Source organism: Hemitrygon akajei, chromosome 22, assembly GCF_048418815.1.
Source record: "Hemitrygon akajei chromosome 22, sHemAka1.3, whole genome shotgun sequence".
NCBI classification, from domain to species: domain Eukaryota; kingdom Metazoa; phylum Chordata; class Chondrichthyes; order Myliobatiformes; family Dasyatidae; genus Hemitrygon; species Hemitrygon akajei.
In genome coordinates this window covers 11,025,691-11,049,908 of record NC_133145.1, presented here as the reverse complement: position 1 = coordinate 11,049,908, position 24,218 = coordinate 11,025,691, and the positions used below count along the sequence as shown (strand labels likewise).

At 45.0% G+C, this 24,218-nt stretch overlaps 1 protein-coding gene across 1 annotated transcript in view; it reads right to left on the bottom strand.

Moving 5' to 3' along the window:
• Positions 1–24,218, bottom strand: part of myo15b (myosin XVB) — a 452,296-nt gene that overhangs the window by 250,268 nt on the left and 177,810 nt on the right. The window contains exons 24-27 of the mRNA XM_073026589.1: positions 23,216–23,306; positions 18,851–18,953; positions 12,384–12,460; positions 2,585–2,653 (exon numbers count right to left, since the gene is read on the bottom strand). Coding sequence (XP_072882690.1) covers positions 2,585–2,653; positions 12,384–12,460; positions 18,851–18,953; positions 23,216–23,306 — 340 coding nt within the window. The remainder of the gene's footprint in view (positions 1–2,584; positions 2,654–12,383; positions 12,461–18,850; positions 18,954–23,215; positions 23,307–24,218) is intronic.

The window sequence follows — 24,218 nt, the reverse complement described above, 5'->3', positions numbered from 1 at the left end:
AGTCATTGTGCAGCCCAAACATTAGAATGGGGAAGAAATGTGATCCAAGTGACTTTGAATGTGGAATGATTGCTGGTGCCAGATGGGGTGATTTGAGTATCTCAAAAACTGCTGATCTCCTGGAACTCTCACAAACACCAGTGTCTAGAGTTTACAGAAAAACAAAAAAAAATATTTCCACCTACAGAACTGAGTGGCAGTTCTGTCGGTGGAAATGCCTTGTTAATGAGAGAAGTCAGAGGAGAATGGACAGACTGGTTCAAGCTGACAGGAAGGTGACAGTAACTCATCTAACCACACGTTACAACAGAGGTGTACAGAAGAAACACTCTGAATGCACAACATATCAAACTTTGAAGTGGTTGGGCTACAGCAGCTGAAGACCATACTGGGTTCCACTCTAAACTATTAGGTGCACTCCTATACCTAATAAAGTGGCCACTGAGTGTGTATAAACGAGGTTGGTAGTTCAATGACTCCCCTCACTCACGGCCGTACACTCACTATCATTCACAACTAACACAGTACTGTCATCAGCATCTGTCCCAATCCTGAAGTCTACAGATCAGACCAAGGGGACCCTTCCTGGATCCTGAAGTCACCCAGGAGGACCAGGTCATCTCTGATTGCCAGCATTGGTGTAGATGCAATCCTCAAGAAGTATGATTGGCAAAAAGGAAGTAAGAAAAACAAAATCCAGTCATTGCCAACAGCCAACAGCTTATTCCATCACAGAAGGAAGCACAGGACCTCATGACAACACCCCAATCCAAGCACTTGATTATATCAACACCAAAAAGTAGACTGCACAGATGACCTGGTTAACAGGCTGACAGGTACCGAAGGCTGCTGAATTCTCAGCCATGCTAAACTTGTTCAGTTACCTCCACTAACTGGGGCAATGGTTACAGTTTCAGCCTCCCCACAAAGATAACTCTCACTGACAGCCTGACATTGCACATGCAGCGACAAGAATGGCAAAGGTCTTTGACTCTCTGAATTCCACTTTATTTAACACCTGTAAGGAGATTCTTGCCACCTCCATCAGTAAATATCAGGACGGATTTTATTTTATTTAGAGATACAGCGCAGAAGAGACTCTTCCATCTCTTCCATTCCATACCAACCAGCATCCCACCTATTTAACCCTAGCCTAAGTGCAAGACCATTTATAATGATCAATTAGCCTACTAACCAGTACATCCTTGGACTATGGTAGAAAACTGGAGCACCCAGAGGAAAACCCAAACAGTCACGGGGGAATGCACAAGCTCCTTATGGGTAGTGCTGGAATTGAAGTCGATGGCCAAAGCTGTAAGACCTCTAACTACTACACTACCGTGGCATCATTAGGAGGTCCAGGAGGTAATTAGCAGCAGAAGCAAGGTGTTTTTGGATTGGAAACCTGAGCATATCTCAAGGAACCTGAAGACTGGGGTCCAAGAGATTCCCCCAAAGAACAGCTGAAGAGTGGGCAGAGTGCAGGAGGTGCAGCCATTCTCTGTAACCACAACATGCCAACAATTCAGTTCTCTCAGGGCCATCTGTGGCCCCAGGAATATCTGGCATCTTGCATATGTTATGCTAGTCATTATGATCATGGCTGATCATTTAGCTCAGCACCATTTTCTTGCCCCAACTGCACACCCTTTAAACTTCTTAAATATTTAAAGGCTTATTGTCACGTACACCAAATGCAATGAAATTCCTTGTTCGCAAGAGGAAAGACTATACACGGTGTTAATAAGTACAGATGTGAACACAAAATAACAGAAAGGTGCAGGAGCAGTCATGAAAACAGCAATGCTAGGTGGCGATAACAGAATAACTGGGAGAGGAAGAATTAAGAGTTTGAGAATATGGTAGCACCACCGGGAAATGGGTATGAAATGGGTGGTGCAGAAGTGTGATAACAAGATAGAAGCTTATCGACCGGGACTTCAAGCTCCTGTATCTTCTCGTAGAAGCAGGAGAGAGAAAAGGGAATAGTGGTGGGTATCCTAAAGCAATGCACCCTGAAGATGAGCTGGATGAAAGGAAGTGATGAGCTTGTGATGGACTGGGCAGTGTTGATTAGAGGTTTTGTCAGCCCACTGCTGTACCAGGCTCAGAAACAACTGTCAGGACACCTTCAGTAGTGTATCTGTCGAAGTTCAGAATAATTCTGGTGGACCACCAAAACTAGATGAAGTGAGGATGCTGCTGATATGGATGCCAAGAAATTTGAAGCTATCAACCACCTGTACAGCAGCTCAGTTAACAAGGACAGGGTTTGGTTCGCATCCCCAACCCTCTTCCTTAGGTCCGCATCCCCAACCCACTTCCTTAGGTCAACAATTAGCTCTTTTGTCTTCCTGTCATTAAGACTAGGTTGTTGTTTTGACATCATGACACAAAAGTATATCTCTGAGTTGAAAATGCTCAGTGACAGAGTAGTTAATTCCCTACACTCTGTATGACTAAATTTCTCGTCACATCAGTCCTGAATGGCTGTTTGGTACTGTTTATAAAACACCCGCTGTCATATTGTACAAAATGAACCAATAATTACTGTCGAGTTAGAAGAGAGACTCCACAAACTCACCATTCCCACTGCTCCTCCGTCTCTCCTGGTCCTTGAATATATTCGTTGGTGCCACGATATCTTGATCGGCTAAGGAAGAAGTCCCAGGTATCAGATTCTCACTGTCACACATCCAAGTGCCATCACCCACTATTCCCTACCTATTTGTTTAATCCCTCTTTACTGCCACCCCATTCCCCACCTCCCTTCCATTCTCCTGGGGTGTGATTACATTTGTGTTGCCACAGTCCAGTGCCTCACCCATCTCAGACTTTGACAAATTGTTCCACTGTGGAATGCATCATCTCAATGTTATTTTGAGGGATTGGCTTAGATCTTGACAACATTCTTCTTGGCTGAGTAATAAGGCAAATTGCAGAGTCTCCACACCTTCCCACCTGAGACCATCTCTTCACCTAGATCACAGTGGGATTTTCCTGCTGTGTCTGACTGAATTCACTTCACTTGCAATTTCAACATTCATACAACTGGATTAAATCCAGACAGTCTCCTTGACTCTTAGTCCCCCGTCTCCCATCATCTCTGAAAATCGAGGGTAACAGACCCAATGTGTTTTTCTGTTCACAGATGCTGATTGGCCTACTGAATATTTCCAGCATTTTCTGCCTTTGTCCCATCTTCTTCAATCCAGGCTACCTCTCAACAATATAGGGAGTCACTTGCTGACTGTTCTAATGCAAGCACTTGTATTATACACCACAAATAAGTTCAGCGTATATCTAAATACAGACTGAGGTCCTCAAACTCAAATCCTTCACAAAATTCCTGCTTTGCTCAAATGTCAGGATTAAACAAACGGAACATTTAATCAGTTCTGGCCACAACCTCGGGGAGGACGGCATACTCTGCCTCAGCTCCTATATCCTCTCAGTAACAGCCCAAGCATCAACTGTCAGATTCCAATTACCTGATTCCTCCTTTCTTACTGAGATTTCCTTCAGCTCTGGCCCAGCGGGGAATGCATTCCTTCTGCACTCTGCTTGTGATCAGTTTCTGTAGAAGGTGTGCGTTCATTAATGTATCAAAGTCCATACAAAAAAAAGGCAAGATTTACTGCAGTTGAACTTTGTCCAGCATCATTCTCAGCATATGTAATGTGCAGCTTCTCAGACTCTGCCCTAGCAGAAAACATGGCCACTCCCTGACCCATGGAGTAACGGAGGTGGCGCTACAAGCTGTTCACCTACAACTGAGCAGTCACATGATGTGCCTGCAGAATAGAGACTCCACCTTCATATAGTCCACCTATTCCCCTGTTCCCAGCCCCAGGTCCCTTACTGCTATTACACAGCAGTCACACAGTTACACAGTACAGGGTAAAAAGCCCTTTGGATCAGCCTGCCCATGCCAACCAAGTTTCTATCTCTGCCAGTCACACTTCCCTGCATTTGGCCCATTTCCCTCTAAAACTTTCCCATCCATTTACCATGCAAATGTCATTTTTAATTAATTTTATCCACCTCAATTACTCTGGTGGCCATATGTATACCACCCTCTGTGCAAAAATGTTGTCCATCAGGTTTCTTTTAAATATTTCCCTCTCACCATAACTCTGTGTCCTCTAGTTTTAGACTCCCCAATCTAGGAAACAAAAGCTGTGGCTGTTCACCTTATCTCACCCCTCATGATTTTATAAATCTCAATAAAGCCATCCCTCAGCCTCCGTTGCTCTGGCAGGAAACAATCTCAGTCTGTCCTCATAACTCCAAGCCTCCAGATCCAGTAACATTCTCGTAATTATTTTTCTGCATAGACTGCGGTTAAGTTGCTGAATTCAGTCCCACGAAGAAAGGTGGGAATTTAAATTCAAGCTGAGAGAACAGGGAGAGGCCCTTCTGCCCACAATGTTGCACTGAACTAAGTAAATTAGTAATCAAGTGTTGCACTAAACTAATCCTTTCTGCTTACTGGACATGATGCCCATATCCTTCCATTTCCTGCACCATCATGTGCCTATTTAAGAGCTCTTGAATGACCCTACTGTATTTGCCTCCACCATACCACCACCTCAGGCAGTGCATTCCAGGCTCCCACCTCTCTCTGTGTAAGAAAACTTACCACACATCTTCTTTGAACTCACCCTCTCTTATCTTAAATGCATGCCGTTTGGAATTAATCAATAAATCCTGAGACAAAGATACTGGCCATCCATGCCTCTTATAATATTATAAACCTTTATCACATCTCCCCGAAGCCTCAGATGCTCCAGAGAAAACAACCCAATTTTGTCCAACATCTCATTTCAGCATATGCTCTCAAAACCAGGCAGCATCCTGATAAACCTCTTCTGAACCCTCTCCAAAGCCTCAGCAAGAATTGAATGCAGTCCTCCAAATAAGCCTAACTAGTGTTTTATAAAGCTGCACTTCGGGAGGGGTTAAACTAATTAGCAAGGGGGTTGGGACCCGGAGCGATAGAGCAGTGAAAGAAGTGCATGGAGTAAAGCCAGATCTAACATATAGAGAGGCTTTGAGGAAAGAGCAGCAGAATAAAGGTAGTAAGGTAGAAGGGCTAAAGTGTGTGTATTTCAATGCAAGAAGCATCAGGAACAAAGGTGATGAACTGAGAGCTTGGATACACATATGGAATTATGATGTAGTGGCCATTACTGAGACTTGGTTGGCACCAGGGCAGGAATGGATTCTCAATATTCCTGGATTTCAGTGCTTTAAAAGGGATAGAGAGGGGGGAAAAGGGGAGGAGGGGTGGCATTACTTGTCAGGGATACTATTACAGCTGCAGAAAGAGTGGGTAATGTAGCAGAATCCTCTTCTGGGTCAGTATGGGTGGAGGTCAGGAACAGGAAGGGAGCAGTTACTCTACTGGGGGTATTCTATAGGCCTCCTGGTAGCAGCAGAGATACCAAGGAGCAGATCGGGAGGCAGATTTTGGAAAGGTGCAAAAATAACAGGGTTGTTATCATGGGTGACTTTAACTTCCCTAATATTGATTGGCACTTGATTAGCTTCAAGGGTTTAGATGGGGCAGAGTTTGTTAAGTGTGTCCAGGATGGATTCCTGTTCCAGTATGTTGAGTGGCCGACTAGGGGGAATGCCATACTGGATCTAGTATTAGGTAATGAACCGGGTCAGGTCACAGATCTGTCAGTGGGTGAGCATCTGGGGGACAGTGATCACTGCTCCTTGACCTTTAGCATTATCATGGAAAAGGATAGAATCAGAGAAGACAGGAAAATTTTTAATTGGGGAAGGGCAAAATATGAGGCTATAAGGCTAGAACTTGCGGGTGTGAATTGGGATGATGTTTTTGCAGGGACATGTGGTCAATGTTTAAGGAACTCTTGCAGGATGTTAGGGCTAAATTTATCCCAGTGAGGAAGATCAAGAATGGTAGGGTGAAGGAACCATGGGTGACAAGTGAAGTGAAAAATCTAGTCAGGTGGAAGAAGGCAGCATACATGAGGTTTAGGAAGCAAGGATCAGATGGGTCTATTGAGGAATATAGGGTAACAAGAAAGGAGATTAAAGGGGGCTGAGAAGAACAAGAGGGGGCATGAGAAGGCCTTGGCAAGTAGGGTAAAGGAAAACCCCAAGGCATTCTTCAATTATGTGAAGAACAAAAGGATGACAGGAGTGAAGGTAGGACCGATTAGAGATAAAAGTGGGAAGATGTGCCTGGAGGCTGTGGAAGTGAGCGAGGTCCTCAATGAATACTTCTCTTTGGTATTCACCACTGAGAGGGAACTTGATGACGGTGAGGACAATATGAGTGAGGTTGATGTTCTGGAGCATGTTGATATTAAGGGAGAGGAGGTGTTGGAGTTGTTAAAATACATTAGGACAGATAAGTCCCCGGGGCCTGATGAAATATTCCCCAGGCTGCTCCATGAGGCAAGGGAAGAGATTGCTGAACCTCTGGCTAGGATCTTTATGTCCTCGTTGTCCACGGGAATGGTACCGGAGGATTGGAGGGAGGCAAATGTTGTCCCCTTGTTCAAAAAAGGTAGTAGGGATAGTCCAGGTAATTATAGACCAGTGAGCCTTACGTCTGTGGTGGGAAAGCTGTTGGAAAAGATTCTTAGAGATAGGATCTATGGGCATTTAGAGAATCATGGTCTGATCAGGGACAGTCAGCATGGCTTTGTGAAGGGCAGATCGTGCCTAACAGGCCTGATAGAGTCCTTTGAGGAGGTGACCAGGCATATAGATGAGGGTAGTGCAGTGGATGTGATCTACATGGATTTTAGTAAGGCATTTGACAAGGTTCCACATGGTAGGCTTATTCAGAAAGTCAGAAGGCATGGGATCCAGGGAAATTTGGCCAGGTGGATTAAGAAATGGCTTGCCTGCAGAAGGCAGAGGGTCGTGCTAGAGGGAGTACATTCAGATTGGAGGGTTGTGATTAGTGGTGTCCCACAAGGATCTGTTCTGGGACATCTACTTTTTGTGATTTTTATGAACGACCTGGATGTGGGGGTAGAAGGATGGGTTGGCAAGTTTGCAGATGACACAAAGGTTGGTGGTGTTGTAGATAGTGTAGAGGATTGTCGAAGATTGCAGAGAGACATTGATAGGATGTAGAAGTGGGCTGAGAAGTGGCAGATGGAGTTCAACCCGGTGAAGTGTGAGGTGGTACACTTTGGAAGGACAAACTCCAAGGCAGAGTACAAAGTAAATGGCAGGATACTTGGCAGTGTGGAGGAGCAGAGGGATCTGGGGGTACATGTCCACAGATCCCTGAAAGTTGCCTCACAGGTAGATAGGGTAGTTAAGAAATCTAATGGGGTGTTAGCTTTCATAAGTCGAGGGATAGAGTTTGAGAGACGCGATGTTATGATGCAGCTCTATAAAACTCTAGTTAGGCCACACTTGGAGTACTGTGTCCAGTTCTGGTCCCCTCAGTATAGGAAGGATGTGGAAGCATTGGAAAGGGTACAGAGGAGATTTACCAGGATGCTGCCTGGTTTAGAGAGTATGGATCATGATCAGAGATTAAGGGAGCTAGGGCTTTACTCTTTGGAGAGAAGGAGGATGAGAGGAGACATGATAGAAGTATACAAGATCTTAAGAGGAATAGACAGAGTGGACAGCCAGCACCTCTTCCCCAGGGCACCACTGCTCAGTACAAGAGGACATGGCTTTAAGGTAAGGGAGGGAAATTCAAGGGGAATATTAGAGGAAGGTTTTTCACTCAGAGAGTGGTTGGTGCATGGAATGCACTGCCTGAGTCAGTGGTGGAGGCAGATACACTAGTGAAGTTTAAGAGACTACTAGACAGGTATATGGAGGAATTTAAGGTGGGGTGTTATATGGGAGGCAGGGTTTGAGGGTTGGCACAACATTGTGGGCCGAAGGGCCTGTAATGTGCTGTACTATTCTATGTTCTAAATTCACTCTTGAACTCAATTCCTTGATTAATAAAGACAAGCATGCATTTATGTCTTCTTTACTGCCCTATCAACCCAAGTAACCATTTTCAGGGAGCTAAGAATTGGTGCCCTCATCAAAACTGTCAAGGATCCTGCCATTTAAAAGTGTACTATCTCTTTAGATTTGATCTCCCAAAGTGCAACAAATGTGGCTATTTCTCTACTTATATCTGAACTGATCTGTATCTTGTTATGCCCTTTGCCAATCTTCTGAGCTATCCACAATATCACCAATCTTCCTATTGACTGCAAACTTACTATGCCACCCATCTACATTTTCACCCTGGTCATTTATATATATCACAAACAGTGGCCCCACTATGCATCCCTGTGAAACACCACTAGTCACAGAGCTGCAGTCAGAATAACTCATATTGACCACTCTGTCTTCCACAGGCAAGCCAGTTTAACAGCCAATACAATGTGAATCTCATGCAGCTTAATCTTCTGGATGTACCTCCTGAGAAGGACCTTCTCCATCGCCTCATGTTGACAACACCAACAGTTCTACCTTTGTCACCTTCTTGAAAAACTCAATCGAGTTAGTTAGAAACACAGAAAAACCTACTGTACAATACAGGCCCTTCGGCTCACAAAGCTATGCCAAGCATGCCTTTACCTTAGAAATGACCTAGGGTTACCCATAGCCCTCTATTTTTCTGAGCTCCATGTACCTGTCCAGGAGTCTCCTAAAAGACCCTCTCATATCTGCCTCCACCACTGTCACCAGCAATTGGTTTTACCAGTATGATAAATTTCTTGGCGAACTCGGTAAGTCATAGTCATACATCACAGAAACAGCCCCTTTGGCCCATCTTGTCCATGCCAACCAAGATGTTCATCTCAGCTAGCTCTATTTGCCTGTGTTTGGGCTTTATCCATCTACAGTTTGCTAATGCACGAAACTTTCAAGTGTTGTTAAAATATTGTCAATGTGCCTGTCTCATCTACTCCCTCTGGTAGCTCATTCCACATCATCCAAATGGTGAAAAAGGATGCCTCTCAGGCTCCTATTAAATCTCTCCCCTCTCACCTTAAACCTATGCTCACTAGCTCTTAATTCCCCAGCTCTAAGAAATAGACTGTCTATATTCACTCAATTTATGTCCATCATGATTTTAAGCATTTTATAAGATTTCCTCTCATTCTACTATACTTCATGATAAAGTCCTATCTTATTCAACCTCTCTCAATAACTCAGTCCCCCAAGTTCTAACAATATCCTCATAAATCTTTTCTGCATTCTTTCCAGCTGAATGGCAGCATGGTCACCAAAACCCCAATTTTGAACAATGAATCGAAAGAAAGCACAAGAACTGGGTCTTGGTGAGTGGAAAGGGAGTGAAGTGGGCCAGATGTCATACCATTGGATTTTCTGGGTGGTTGAATCATGAATGATCAGAGTTTAAATACAGGGCTAGAATCCAACTTCTCCCACACCGCTCTGTGAACCTTGCTTCCCTCATTTCTTATTCTCTGATCTTATTTGTCCTCTGCCAATCTGTACATGGCTCAGTTAGTTATCCAGACATTCACTTCTGTGTGCTTTTCTTTCCAATTTTGCCCCAAGCCATTCATATTCCCTCAGCAGAACCTTTTCCCTCATCCTACCAATGTTGTTTCAGCGGAACATGACAACTGGATCCTCCCCCTCCCACTTTAAGTTCTTCTCCAGTCAGATGAGATGGCACCAGGTAGGCAACATAGTCTTTGAGACTTCCTGTCTTTGCTGCAGGGAACACTATCTATCCCCTATGACTACCACATCCTTTTATCTTGGCCCATCCCCGCCACTCAAGCAGCTTCCTGTAATCTGGTGTAATGGACAGTTTGCACATCCTCCCTGCAGTTCCTACATTTCTACACAGGGAGCAAGAATTACTGGACAAGGGAAAAGGCTCAATCTTCTCTGGGCCCACCCTGTGGATTCCCCCACTAGCCTCTTCAGCAGCTATACCTTCCTATCCCTGCTGATCAGACATGAAGAAGTTAGCCTGAGGGTGTGACTGCCTCCTGAAACACAATGTCTAGATGACTCTCCCTCCCTTATGTGTCCCGGTATCAATGGCCAGACTCCTCAGCTGAAATTCCCTGTGCAGCCAACATGGTGCCTATGGGGTTCTACCAGCTACAGCACAATGTTTGCCCAGCCATTCATGCTTTGTGAAATTAGTAAGGATTTAATTAATTATTTGAACCTGCCACACTCCTTGGCTACAATCATATCTCCAATTTAAATCTGTTATTCTAGACTAAAATTAAAGAACTGCTAAAAATCTGAAATATAAACAGAAAATGCTGGAAGCTCTCAGCAGGCCAGGCAACGTCTGTGGCAAGAGAAACACTCAACATTTCAGATCTGGTTCTTTTCCTATTACCTGCCCTAGATATTTAACCTAGTAAGCATGCCTTGAATGGCTTGCAATCCATTAAAGCCCTTCCTTAGATTCTGTGTACAGTATTCCAGAAGAGGTGTTACCTTCAAAACTGAGATAGGAAGAGGTCAGGGCCAGTATGCTCCTGCTAGAGTGAAGGGCAAGATTAGGGAACTTTGATTGATGAGTAATATTGAAACTTTAGTCAGGGCAAAGAAGGAAGCACATATCATTGCTAGGCAGCTGGAATCAAGCACATTCCTTAGGGAAGTACAATTAGCAGGGCATAAAGGAGCCATGACATATCCCTGATGGATAAGGGAGAATCCAAATAGATTCTATATTAAACTACAGAAGGGGTTAGTTCCCTTAAGGATAGTGAGGTCATAAATGTGTGGAGCCATGGAAAATGGGTGAGGTCTTAAATGATTAGTTCTTGCAATCATTTAAAACCAAACCCATTTTCCTTAGAAAAAGATGTAAAAGCTGGTGAGTTCAGACGACAGAACAGTGACATCCTGCAACATATCAACATTATGAAAGGAGTTGACAAAGGACTTGAAACATATCCCTGGAGCCTGCAAAGTGTATCTTGAGATATTATGAGAAGCAAGAGAGGAAATTGCTGGGACTCTGGTAGAGATTTTCATATTTTCATTAGAGAGATATCAAAAGACTGCAGGAAACTAATGTTGTGCCTTTATTTAAGAAGGGCAGTAAACACAAGGCAGGGATTACTTTAATATGATCTTTGCATCAGAGGTGGAAAAGTTATTGGAAAGGATTCTGAGAGCTAAAACTTAATGGCATTTTGAAAATCAAGGACTAATTAGTAAAGACTAGCATGGTTTTGCATGTGAGAAATCATGCCTCTTCAATTTGATTGAGCTTTTTGAGGAAGTCTTTTCACAGCTTGTCACACCAGACAGACAGCCGTTCTTGTCTGGCACGTAGTGTCAGGATTAGTCTCCTTTCGGATTTACTGGGTCACAATATGAACGTTTCTGATTCGACCCTTGTTTTTTACGAGGCCGAGCAGCTAGCTCGACACTCAACCCCGCACGGATAGAAAGCATTGGGGGGGGGGGGGCGACAGCATTCGAACTTGGGAGCCTTCGCTTCCGGAGTCCAGCACCAGCCGGCGGTGATCAAGAGGACTGATGAGGGTAGGATGATGGATGTTGTAAACATGGATTTAGTGAGAAATCTGATGGCATCCTGCAAGCTCAGCTGGTCTGGAAGTTTAGAACACATGCCATCCAGGTTGAGCTAGCCAGTTGGATACAAAATTGACTTGATGATAGGAGACAGAGAGTGGTAGTGAGGGTTCTTTTACAGACTGGTGGCCTGTGACCAGTGGTGTTGCACAGGGATCAATACTTGGTCCCCTCTTGTCTCTCGTTTATATTAAAGTTACAGATGAGAATTCAGGTGGCATTATTAGTATGGCACTTGTGTAAAACTGCTACACAGTGGCGTCTACACTGTAGCTGCTAAACTGATTGCTATGATGCCATTTATCAGAAGTTTATTTTGTTTCAATCCATTCCTATCAGGTGAGTTTCTAATCATACACCTCATCTCACCCATGATAACTCCTGTGACTCTGCATGGTAAAGACAAAAAGGCATGGTAATGTTGAGAACAGGGAACTGTAATATGAGTGCTCACCGAATGTCTACTTCCATACAGGCAACTCATTCAGTATCATGAGGGAAAAGGTATCAGAAAGGCATGGTGTTCAGAGGGTATATCTCTTCTGTTGGTCTGGTATGGTAGCACACTGGACTGTGAAAGCACATCAGGATGGCCCTGGGTGAATGTGCTGTAAATGCTCCCTTAATGTCGGGTTTCAGAAAGGGGAAGTTGGGAGACCATGTATCAGTTATCATGGTTGGGTCAGGAAAGAGTCAGCAGCTTGAAATTTCTGAGCATCATCACCTTGGACCCAGTACACTGATGCAATTACAAAGAAGGTGCAGCAGTGCCTCTCCTTTCTTAGAAGCGTAAGGAAACTTAGTTTGTGACCAAATACTTTAATTTCTACAGAGGCATCCTGACTGTTGCATCGCAGCCTGGTGTTGCGATTCCAAAACACAGGGATGCAAGAGGCTGCAGAGAGCAGTAGACACAACACAAACCATCACAGGCAAAGCCCTCCTCACCACTGACAGCACCCACAGGAGATGAAGTCTGAAGAAGGTAGCAACTGTCAACAAGCATCTCCACCACCCAGATCGTGCACTCTTCCCACTGCCACTGTCAGGCAAGAGGTACTGAAGCCCAAAGTCCCACATCGCCAGGTGTAGGAATAACTACTTTCTTACAATCACTGGACTCTGTACTCCCCTAACACTATCTCAGCAACTGAACATTACAGACCATTACCATGGACTTGTGCCTGGCTGTGCTTTTATGTTGTGTTTGCAGTCATCTTTCTTCACTGTCTGGTACAATTTATTTTCTGTGCTGTAAGCAAGTTTTAACTGTACATATATCACACTGTGCTTGTGCACTCGACAATAAACTTGACTCCGCTTTCAGTAATTTAGGATTTTCAAGGAATGAAGTCCCTTGCAGTTTCTGTTCATGTCTGGATTCCTGAGACACAGTCCATACTTTACGGAGAGCTCTCCTTACATTGCAGAGCCATCCCTGCTTTTCATCCTGTCTCCTCAATCTTCCTATCGCATTATAAGGCAAGAGGAATGCCAAAGTCCCATAATAGATTCCTGATAAGATTTAGAGGCTTTTCCATATTCACAGTTGGTTTTAGTTAGCTTGTCAAGACCCAGTTTAGAATAAAAATTGGAAATGTGAACTGCTCAGTCTGCAGGCAGCAGAACCACCTTTGCAAACACCATAAGACCACAAGACAGACGAGTGGAATTAGGCCATTTGGCCCATTGAGTCTGCTCCATCATGGCTGAATCATGTTTCAACCCTACTCTCCTAGCTTCTTCCTGTAACCCTTAAACCTCTTGCCAATCAAGGACCTATCAATCTCTGCCTGAAGCACACACCCGGCTTCCTTGGCCCTCTGTAGAAATAAATCCCCCAGATTCACCATCCTCTGGCTGAAGAAATTTCTTCTCACTTCAGTTTAACAAGGATGTCCCTTTATTCTGAGTCTGTGCCCTTGGATCCTGGACCCCTCTACTACTGGATCTGCATCTCCACTCTATCCAGCCCTTTTAGCATCTGGAAGGTTTTAATGAGAATGACTACCCCACCCCTCTCTCCCAACATTCTTCTGAACTCTATTGAATTCAGGCTCATCATTTCAAAGATATGCAAACAAAAACACAAATATATCTCATACAAATTAAAACCAAATCAACAACCCAAGTGACCTAAAATGTGGGAGGAGAAATGGCAGATGGAGTTTAGTCTGGACAAGCATGAGGTGTTACACTTCATAGAACCATAGAACACTACGGCACAGTACAGGCCCTTCAGCCCTCCATGTTGTGCCGACCCATATAATCCTTAAAAAATGTACTAAACCCACACTACCCCATAACCCTCCATTTTACTTTCATCCATGTGCCTGTCCAAGAGGCTCTTAAATACCCCTAATGTTTTAGCCTCCACCACCATCCCTGGCTAGTCATTCCAGACACTCACAACCCTCTGTGTAAAAAACTTACCCCTGATGTCTCCCCTTAACTTCCCTCCCTTAATTTTGTACCTATGCCCTCTGGTGTTTGCTATTGGTGCCCTGGGAAACAGGTACTCACTATCCACCCTATCTATGCCTCTCATAATCTTGTAGACCTCTATCAAGTCCCCTCTCATTCTTCTACGCTCCAAAGAGAAAAGTCCCAGCTCTGCTAACCTTGCTTCATATGACTTGTTCTCCAAACCAGGCAACATCCTGGTAAAGCTCCTCTGCACCCTCTCCATAGCTTCCACATCCTTCCTATAATGAGGTGACCAGAACTGAACACAATACTCTAAGTGCGGTCTCACCAGAGATTTGTCGAGTTGCAACATGACCTCTCTACTCTTGAACTCAATCCCCATGTTAATGAAGCCTAGCATCCCATAGGCCTTCTTAACTACCCTATCAACCTATGCAGCGACCTTGAGGGATGTACGGATTTGAACCCCAAGGTCCCTTTGTTCATCCACACTCTTAAGCAACTAACCATTAATCCTGTACTCAGTCTTCTGGTTTGTCCTTCCAAAATGCATCACCTCACACTTATCCGGATTGAACTCCATCTGCCCAACTCTGCAGCCTGTCTATATCCTCTTGTAACCTTTGACCACCTACAGCTCATCCACAACTCCTCCAATCTTCGTGTCATCCACAAACTTACTCACCCATCTTTTCACCTCTACATCCAGGTCATTTATAAAAATCACAAATAGCAGGGGTCACAGGACAGATCCCTGTGGCACTCCACTAGTCACCGACCTCCAGGCAGAATACTTTCCTTCCACAACTACCCTCTGCTTTCTTCCTTTAAGCCAATTTTTTCTCCAAACAGCCAAGGTTCCACTTATCCCATGCCTCATGACTTTCTGGATGAGTCTCTCATGAGGGACCTTGTCAAATGCTTTGCTAAAGTTCATGTAGACAACATCCACTGCCCTATCCTCAACAATTTCTTTTGTTACCTCTTCAAAAAACTCAATCAGGCTCGTGAGGCACGATCTTCCCTTCACAAAGCCATGTTGACTTTCCATGAGTAGACTGTACTTCTCCAAATGCTCACAGATCCTATCCTTAAGTATCCTTTCCGGTAGATTGCATACCACTGATGTAAGACTCACCGGTCTATAGTTCCCAGGTTTCTCCCTATTACCTTTTTTAAACAAGGGAACTACATTTGCCATTCTCTGGCACTTCCCCTGCAACCAAAGAGGATTCAAAGATCATGGCTAATGCTCCTGCGATCTCTTCTCTCAATTCCCAGAACAACCTGGGGTGTATCATATCCGGCCCTGGGGATTTATTAATCTTACTGTTTTTAAGAAGATCCAGCACTACTTCTTCCTTAATCTCCACATTGTCCAGCACACAAGCCCGCTCTACTTTGACCTCATCCTGATCAAGATCCTTTTCACTTGTGAATACTGATGCAAAGTATTCATTTAGGACCTCCCCAACCTCCTTCGCCTCCAGGCACATGTTGCCCTCTTTATCCTTTAGCGGTCCCACCTTCGTTCTCGTCATCCTCCTATTCTTCACATATGCATAGAATGCCTTGGGGTTCTCCTTAATTCTAAATGCCAAGGCCTTCTCATGCCCCCTTCTAGCTCTCCTAAGTCCTTTCTTTAGCTCCTTCCTGGCTACCCTATATTTCTCATAAGCCCCTCCTACTTCCTGCTTCTTATATCTAACTTTTTCCTCGACGAGTTGCCTCACGTGTTTCGTCAGCCACGTTTCCCTTTTCCTACCATTTTTTCCCTGTCTCAGTGGGACAAACCTATCCTGAACCCAGCTCAAGTGGTCCCTAAACTTCTCCCACATTACTTCTGTGTTTTCCCCTTTGAACATCTGTTTCCAATTTACTCTCGCTAGTTCCTGCCTCATCCCTTCAAAGTTAGCCCTTCCCCAGTTAAGCACTTTACAATTTTGTCTGATTTTATCCCTTTCCATACCTATGCTGAAGCTAAGGGAGTTGTGGTCACTCTCACCAAAATGCTCCCCCACCAAGAGGTCTGTCACCTGACCAGGTTCATTACCCAGAACTAGATCCAGTCTAGCCTCTCCTCTCATCGGCCGGTCCACATACTGTGTCAGGAATCCTTCTTGAACACACCTGACAAATTCAGCCCCATCTATCCCCCTTGCACTCAGGAGGTGCCAGTCAATATGAGGGAAGTTGAAATCACCCATAACTACTACCCTGTATTTCCTGCACCATTCTAAAATCTACCTGCTTATCTGCTCCTCGGTGTCCCGAGGGCTATTTGGGGGCCTTTAGACTACTCCCAGCACAGTGATTGATCCCTTCCTATTTCTGACTTCCACCCAGACTGACTCCGTGGACACTCCTTCTGCAGCGTCTTTCCTTTCTATAGCCACGATATTATCCCTGACCAGCAATGCCACTCCCCCCTTTTCTACCCCCCATCCTATTCCTTTTAAAACACCTGAACCCCGGGACCTGCATCATCCAATCCTGCCCTTCCTCCAACCAAGTTTCAGTAACGGCCACAACATCGTAATTCCATGTACTAATCCATGCTCTAAGTTCATTCTCCTTGTTCCTAATACTTCTAGCATTGAAATAGTCACGTTTCAACCCCTTTAACTGGCTACAATTATGTTCTGTCCCCTGCCTGTCCTTCCTCATCAACTCAGAACTCTTAGCATCATGCCCTTGTCCTTCTACCTTAATCCCTGCACTCATATTCTGATTCCCACCCCCCTGCCGAACTAGTTTAAACCCTCCCCAACAGCTCTATCAAACCTGCCCGCCAGGATATTGGTCCCCCTGGGATTCAAGTGCAACCCGTCCTTTTTGTACAGGTCACACCCGCCCCAAAAGAGGTCCCAATGATCCAGAAATCTGAATCCCTGCCCCCTGCTCCAATCCCTCAGCCACACATTTATCCTCCACCTCATTCTATTCCTATTCTCACTATTGCGTGGCACAGGCAGTAATCCCGAGATTACTACCTTTGAGGTCCTGCTTTTCAACTTCTTTCCTAACTCCCTGTAGTCTTCTTTCAGGACCTCTTCCCTTTTCCTACCTACGTCATTGGTACCAATATGTACCATGACCTCTGGCTGTTCTCCCTCCCACCGCAGGATATCTTGGACGGGATCAGAAACATCCCGGACCCTGGCACCTGAGAGGCAAACTACCATCCGAGTTTCTTTCCTGCGTCCACAGAATCACCTGTCTGAACCCCTAACTATAGAGACCCCTATATCTACTGCCTTCCTCTTCCTTTCCCTTCCCTTCTGAACTACAGGGCCGGACTCAGTGCCAGAGGCACGGCCACTGTCGCTTCCCCCAGGTAGGCTGTCCCCCACAACAGTACTCAAACAGGAGTACTTATTGTCAAGGGGTACAGCCATAGGGGTACTCTCTAGTACCTGACTCTTCTCCTTCCCCCTCCTGACTGTGACCCACTTGTCCATCTCCCGTGGCCCCGGTGTGACCACCTGCCTGTAACTCCTTTCTATCACCTCCTCACTCTTCCTGACCAGACGAAGGTCATCGAGCTGCAGCTCCAGTTCCCTAACATGGTCCCTTAGGAGTTGCATCTCGATGCACCGGGTGCAGATGTGGCCATCTGGGATGCCGGGAGACTCCAGGACTTCCCACATCTAACACTGACCACAGAAAACTGGCCTCACACACATACTACCTCCTTTTGCAATCAACAACTGCCTCACCTCGTCCCGTTTCCGCTGAAGCGAATATGTAAAACCTCTCCATCTCTGTCTTAGATTGATTCAGCAATTGGTAAATTATCCCCAGTGTAGGGCAACGAATCAAGGAGGAGATGATTGCCCTCATCGCTGACAATCAACACTGGTGCACCTCAAGGATGCGTGCTTAGCCCACTGCAGTATTGCAGCCCATTACACCCACAACTCTGCGGCTAGGCACAGCTCAAATGCCATCTAGAAATTTGCTGATGACACAGCTATTGTTGGCAGAATTTCAAATGGTGATGAGGAGGCGTACAGGTGTGAGAGAGATCTGTTGGCAGAGTGGAACGATAATAACAACCTTGCACTCAACGTCAGTAAGAAAAGGAATTGATTGTGGACTTCAGGAAGGGGAAGTTGAGGAACACACACCAGTTCTCATCTAGTGATCAGCAGTGGAAAGGGGGAGCAGTTTCAAGTTCTTGGGTGTCAACATCTCAGAAGATTTATCCTGGGCACAATTGATGCAATTACAAAGAAGGCACAACAGAGGTATACTTCATTGGGGTTTTGAGGAGGCTTGGTATGTCACCAAAGACTCGTGCAAATTTCTAATGATTTATCTTGAAGACCATTTTAATTGGTTGCATCACCACCTGGTATTGAGGGGCCACTGCACAGGATTGGAAAAAGCTGCAGAGAATTGTAGGCTCAGTTAGCTCCATCATGGGCACTAGTCTCGCCAGCATCAAGGACACCCTTAAAAGGCAATGCGTCTAAAAGGAGGAATCTATCATTAAGGACCCCCATCACCCAGGACATGCCCTCTTCTCATTGCTACCATCAGGGAGGAGGTACAGCAGTCCGAAGACACACACTCAACAGTTCAGGAACAGCTTCTTCCCCTCCATTATCAGATTTCTGAATGGACAATAAACCCATGAAAACTACCTCAGAACTTTTTACTTTTTTTTGCCCTTTTTGTGTTAATTACTTAATTTATTTTTACATGCCATGTATTTCTTATTGTAATCTATAGTTTTTATTACTAGGTATCGCAATGTATTGCTGCCACAAAACAACAAATTTCACAACATATGGCAGCGATATTAAACTTGATTCAGATTCTGACTGATCCTATTTAAGGAAAAGTAAATTGCAGGAGTCCAGGGAAATAAGGAGAGTGAGAATGAGAGAGATGATGCATTGGTGGCTCTTGACACTAGTCATTTCACAGGGATCTTCCAGAAATCTTGCTTCTTCCTGCAAAATTAAGAAGAAAAGCCAAGGTGCAGTGAGAATTTGCATATATTAAACTAAAAACAGTGACCTCCGTGATGTATTTGTTTTGAAAAATTAGCAATAAATAAAAATACAGATTATAATAGTCAGACCACCATCTTTCTGGAGTCTCCCAGTTCATCATATCTGTACATTTTATTCGAGCAGTTAGGCAACAAAAACTCAACAATAGGCCTTGCTGTATGTACATTTCAGAGAATGTAATGTCACAGGAATCTTGTTATTGGTGCAATCATCTGAACTACTCACCCTTGTGTTTTCCTTCAGTCGTAGCCTCGCAACATGGTTGGTTGACCCTTGTCCTTCTGCAGCTAGGATGCTACGCAGTTTGCCCTGAGCCGTGCTTGAGCTGGAAGGGCTGCCTGGCGATGGCAACATTTTGGGCGGAGAAGCTGCACTCTGGGCAGCTCCCTTTGTGATCTAGAAAGGGCACTGCCTGAGAAACAGCAGGAGGTGAGGAGATAACAATATCCTAAGAAGGACAACATTTTCTCACTCCATACTCTCCTCCTGGGAAGCTGATAGTGGGCTGTGTATCTGCTGCAACACTCGTAGGACTGTCTTAAATGACAATTACACTGATAAAGACCACACCACCACACTGGGTCCATCACTCCATCAGAACATTTTATTCAAGCAGGTAGGTGACAATGACTCAACACCGGACCTTACTGTACATACAGTACATTCCACAGCATTAAAGTAAAGGGAGCATTAACTGCAATCATTTGAACTACTGACCCTTGTGTTTTCATAGAACAGTGCACTACAAACCCTTCAACCCATGGTGTTGTACCGACCTTTAAACCTCCTGCAAGATCATCTCACACTTCCTTCCCACATAGAATTCCAATCTTCCACCATTCATGTGCCTATCTAAGAGTCCCCTAAACGTCCCTAATGTATCTGCCTCTACCTCCACACGCAGCAGTGCATCCCACACACTTACCCTGTTCTCTGTGTGGAAAAACCCTACCTCTGACATCTCCCCTATACTTCCCTCCAATCACATTAAAAACTTGCCCTATCGTATTAGCCATTTCTGCCCTGGGGAGAAAGAACTGGCTGTCCACTCTATCTATGCCTCGTATCAACTTGTACACTTCTAACAAATCACCACTCATCCTCCTTCAGTCCAAAGAAAGATAAAGCCTAGCTTGCTCAACCTTTCCTCATGAGGCGTGCTCTCTAATCCATACAGCATCCTGGTAAATCTCCTCTGCACCCTCTCTAGAGCTTCCATGTTCTTCCTACAATGGACACATCTTTCAGTTAACGATGGCCTTTCAAATTGGTTTCTTGATCCTCCCACCTCCATGTGTTGACACAGACCTATGTTTGGCCCCTGCTTGTTGACAGCTTTGTTTCCAATGTCTACAGTGTACTTCCAGATCGTGGTTCTTGCAGAAAGAACATTCATCTTTTCCCAGGTGGCATTAAACTATGATCCGATTGAACCAGCTTTAGTACCAAGGTCTGGACAACCTGTTTACAACCACCACCATCTAGGAGCTGGTATTCACCCCTCAAAGTTAATTCTGTCTTCCCACAGTTCCTGACACCTCAGATAATCTATCAGGAAGCTCAAATATTGGGCATACTCATCAGCCTTCAATTTTACCCACACTGGCCCCCTTTCACTCACTTCATGTACTCACAGCAGCCCTGAGGCTTGGTGACTGGGGCCCTGTCAACTGCCAACACAAATGTGTAACACTGAGCCACATCGTTCTGAGCCGACCATGAACAACAGAAAAGGAGTACTCTGCACTTAACATGTGCGGACATGGTTTTTACAATCATGATTACATCCCCAGTCTGCCCTGCACAGACATGAATAGATGTCAGTTAAATGGGCAGCAGTCAACTTCACCCAGTGTAGGAATGATCCAATTTCTAAGCAGATGTCGCTTCACCCATGATCCCTTACTCAGTCCAATGTTGGGAGTAAGTATTATTTCACTCTTCTTTTCTCTCAGAAGGCACAACTTTATGTTACTCTGCTTCAAACTTAACCTGCCACCTATCTACTGACACTGTTAGCACCGTCTCTGTCTCCATTTCATTTCCTGCAGTTTCTCCAGTAAGTTTTACTGTCAACATCATGATCCTGCTGTTCACATATAAAACAAGAGATCCTGTGACAGTGCTTGGGTACACCCACATCCTGCCAATCTGAAACCATTAAACCATGTCTGCAACCCGACAGCCACACTGTTTGTGTAATCTCACATAGATAAAATATTCAAATTTACAGCAATTTTTGTTCAAGTTCAGAATGCTGTTTCCTCACTTCCATCACTAAGGAGGCTCAGCTGCTAAAATATAAAAAGGAAAGTTAATTATTGGTCTGGAATCTTCTCCGAATTGATTTGAACCTTCTGTTTTAAGTACAAAAAGCAGAAGCTGCTCTCATTGTGAATTAACAACAGGGATAAGGTAATTAAATGGGAGCAACCCCCAGTACAGCCACAGCACATTTATCGAAGTGCATCTACCCGATGGCTTGTCATCGTTAGCAGGCTACAGAAATGCACATACTTTTGTTTTTCTCTGGACTGCACAGTTCAGAGCTCCTCCAAAAAGTTGCCTATTGTCCAGTTGCTGCAACCTTCCCACTTCAGATCACTTGCAGGATCTCACATCTAAGGCAGGTCTGACGTAAACAATAAGTACACTGCAGATGCTGGGGTCAAAGCAACACGTACAACAAGCTGGAGGAACTCAGCAGGTTGGGCAGCGTCCATGGAAACGAGCAGTCAACGTTTCAGGCCGAGACCCTTCGTCAGGACTGAAGAGGGAGGGGGCAGGAGCTCTATGACAAAGGTGGGGGGGAGGGTGGGAAGAAGGCTGGTAGGTGCCAGGTGAAAAACCAATCAGAGTGAAGATCAAGGGATGGGGGAAGGGAAGCAGGAAGGGGATAGGCAGGAAAGGTGAAGAAGGAATGTAAAGGAAAAGCACTATGGGTAGTAGAAGGAGGCGGAACCATGAGAGAGGTGATAGGCAGCTAGAGGAGGAGACAGAGTGAAACTGAGATAGGGGAAGGGAGAGGGAGGGAATTACCGGAAGTTGAAGAATTCAATGTTCATACCAAGGGGCTGGAGACTACCCAGACGGTAGATGAGGTGTTGCTCCTCCAGCCTGAGTTTGGCCTCATCATGGCAGTAGAGGAGGCCATTGATGCACCATCAATAACTCTCAGAGACGTGAGGCGAGAGATAGGCTTTTATTAGCTGGAAGAGAGCACTATCAGCAGCAAGAGACCATCACACAACATCTTGGAGACTGAGGGAGGAGCAGTGCCTCCAATCACCTTTATACAGGGGTCAGTGGGAGGAACCACAGGAGCAGTCAGCAGAGGGACGTGTCCAGACAGGTATATGTAGTTCACCACAGCCATGTATGAACATATCCAAATGGGAATGTGAAGCAGAGCTGAAGTGGGTGGCAACTGGGAGATCCTGTCTGTTGTGTCTGCTTGACGAAGCGGTCGACTTCAGCATGTGTGCTTCACACAACTGTGTCCCACCAGCGACAATATTCCAATCACAAAGCATTTTCACACTTGTAATCAAGTCATCCACAATTCACAGACAGAGTACTGGAGGTTTCCCACATAACTAGACAGTAAGACATTGGAGCAGATTTAGGCCAATCAGCCCATCATGACTGCTCCACCATTTGATCGTGGCTGACTCCCTCTCAACTCCATTTTCTTACTTCTCCCCATAACCTCTGACACCATTACCAATAAAATATCTATCAGCCTCCTCTTTTAATTATACCAGCCATCTGTGGCAATGAATTTCATAGATTCTGGCTAAAAAAACTCCTCACCTTTGTTCAAAAGGAACATCCTTCTATTCTGAGGCTGTGCCCTCTGGTCTTAAGACTCTCTCGCAATAGGAAACATCCTCTCCAAGTCCACTCTCCCTAGGCCTTATGACGCAATGTCCAATCAGAGTTAGCTGTGCTTCCAGTCGCCACCCATCATGGTACCCACACACTGTTCCAACGTGCTCACTGTGCGTAGTGTTGATGAGGGGTGTATGCAGTGGGGAGTGGAAACAAAAGGGAGGGACTGGAAAGAAATGAGAAAGAATGATAGAGAGATAGTGTAGAGTGGGGTAAAGGAAAAGGGAAAGGCAAAGAAGGGAGGGGAATGAAATAGAGAAGAAAGTGAGAGGGAGAGGAGGAAGGTGATGAGTTTATTATTTTCCAACCTGATTCTGTCTCCTGTAAGCAACTGCCTTTGAGATTGCCACTGCAGCCCCAAACTGCACCAAGGCTCTCTTCATCCTCCTGTACCGACTCCTGGTGGTGAAAATTGATGCATGAAGTTAGAGAACAGTTTAGTGGATGAGGTCCTTCACACATACATACATTGAATCAGACATACACATGCACACACACACTCACTCCTACTGCAAAACACAGAGCTTCCTTGATGCAGTCCTTTGGAGCTTCACACAGTGTCGGGAAGTGTATGGTCATCAACTTTGCGAGAAGAAATGAAGGGGTTGGCTTTTTTTTTAAATGGAGAGAAAATGCAAAAAACTGAGATGTAAAGGGATTTGGGAGTCCTTCATAAGGACTTCATAAGATTTATTTGCAGGTTGAGTCTGTGGTGAGGAAGGCAAATGCAATATTAGCATTAATTTCAAGAGCAAACAAGAGAAAATCCTCAGATGCTGGAAATCCGAGCAACACACAGAAAATTTTGGAGGAACTCAGTAGGCCAGGCAGCATCTAGGAAAAGAGCACAGTCAATGTATTGGACTGAAACTTTTTGGCAGGACTAGGGGAAAAAAAACTGAGAAGTAGATTTAAAAGGTGAGGTGTCGGGGAGGTGAGGGGAGAACATAAGGTGATAGGTGAAACCTGAAGGGGGGAGGGGGATGAAGTAAGAGCTGGGAAGTAAATTGATGAAAGAGACAGAAGGCCATGGAAGAAAGAAAAGGGTGGAGGAGCACCAGAGGGAGGCAATGGGCAGGCAAGGAGATGAGGTGAGAGAGGGAAAAGGGTGGGAGGCATTTGTGAAATTTTGAGAAATCGATGTTCATACCATCAGGTTGGCGGCAACCCAAACAGAATATAAGGTGTTCCTCCAACCTAAGCGTGGCCTCATCAGGACAGTGGAGGAGGCCATGGAATGGGAATGAGAAGTGGAATTAAAATGTGGGGTCACTGGGAGATTGGTGAAGCAGTCTCCCAAACTATATCGGG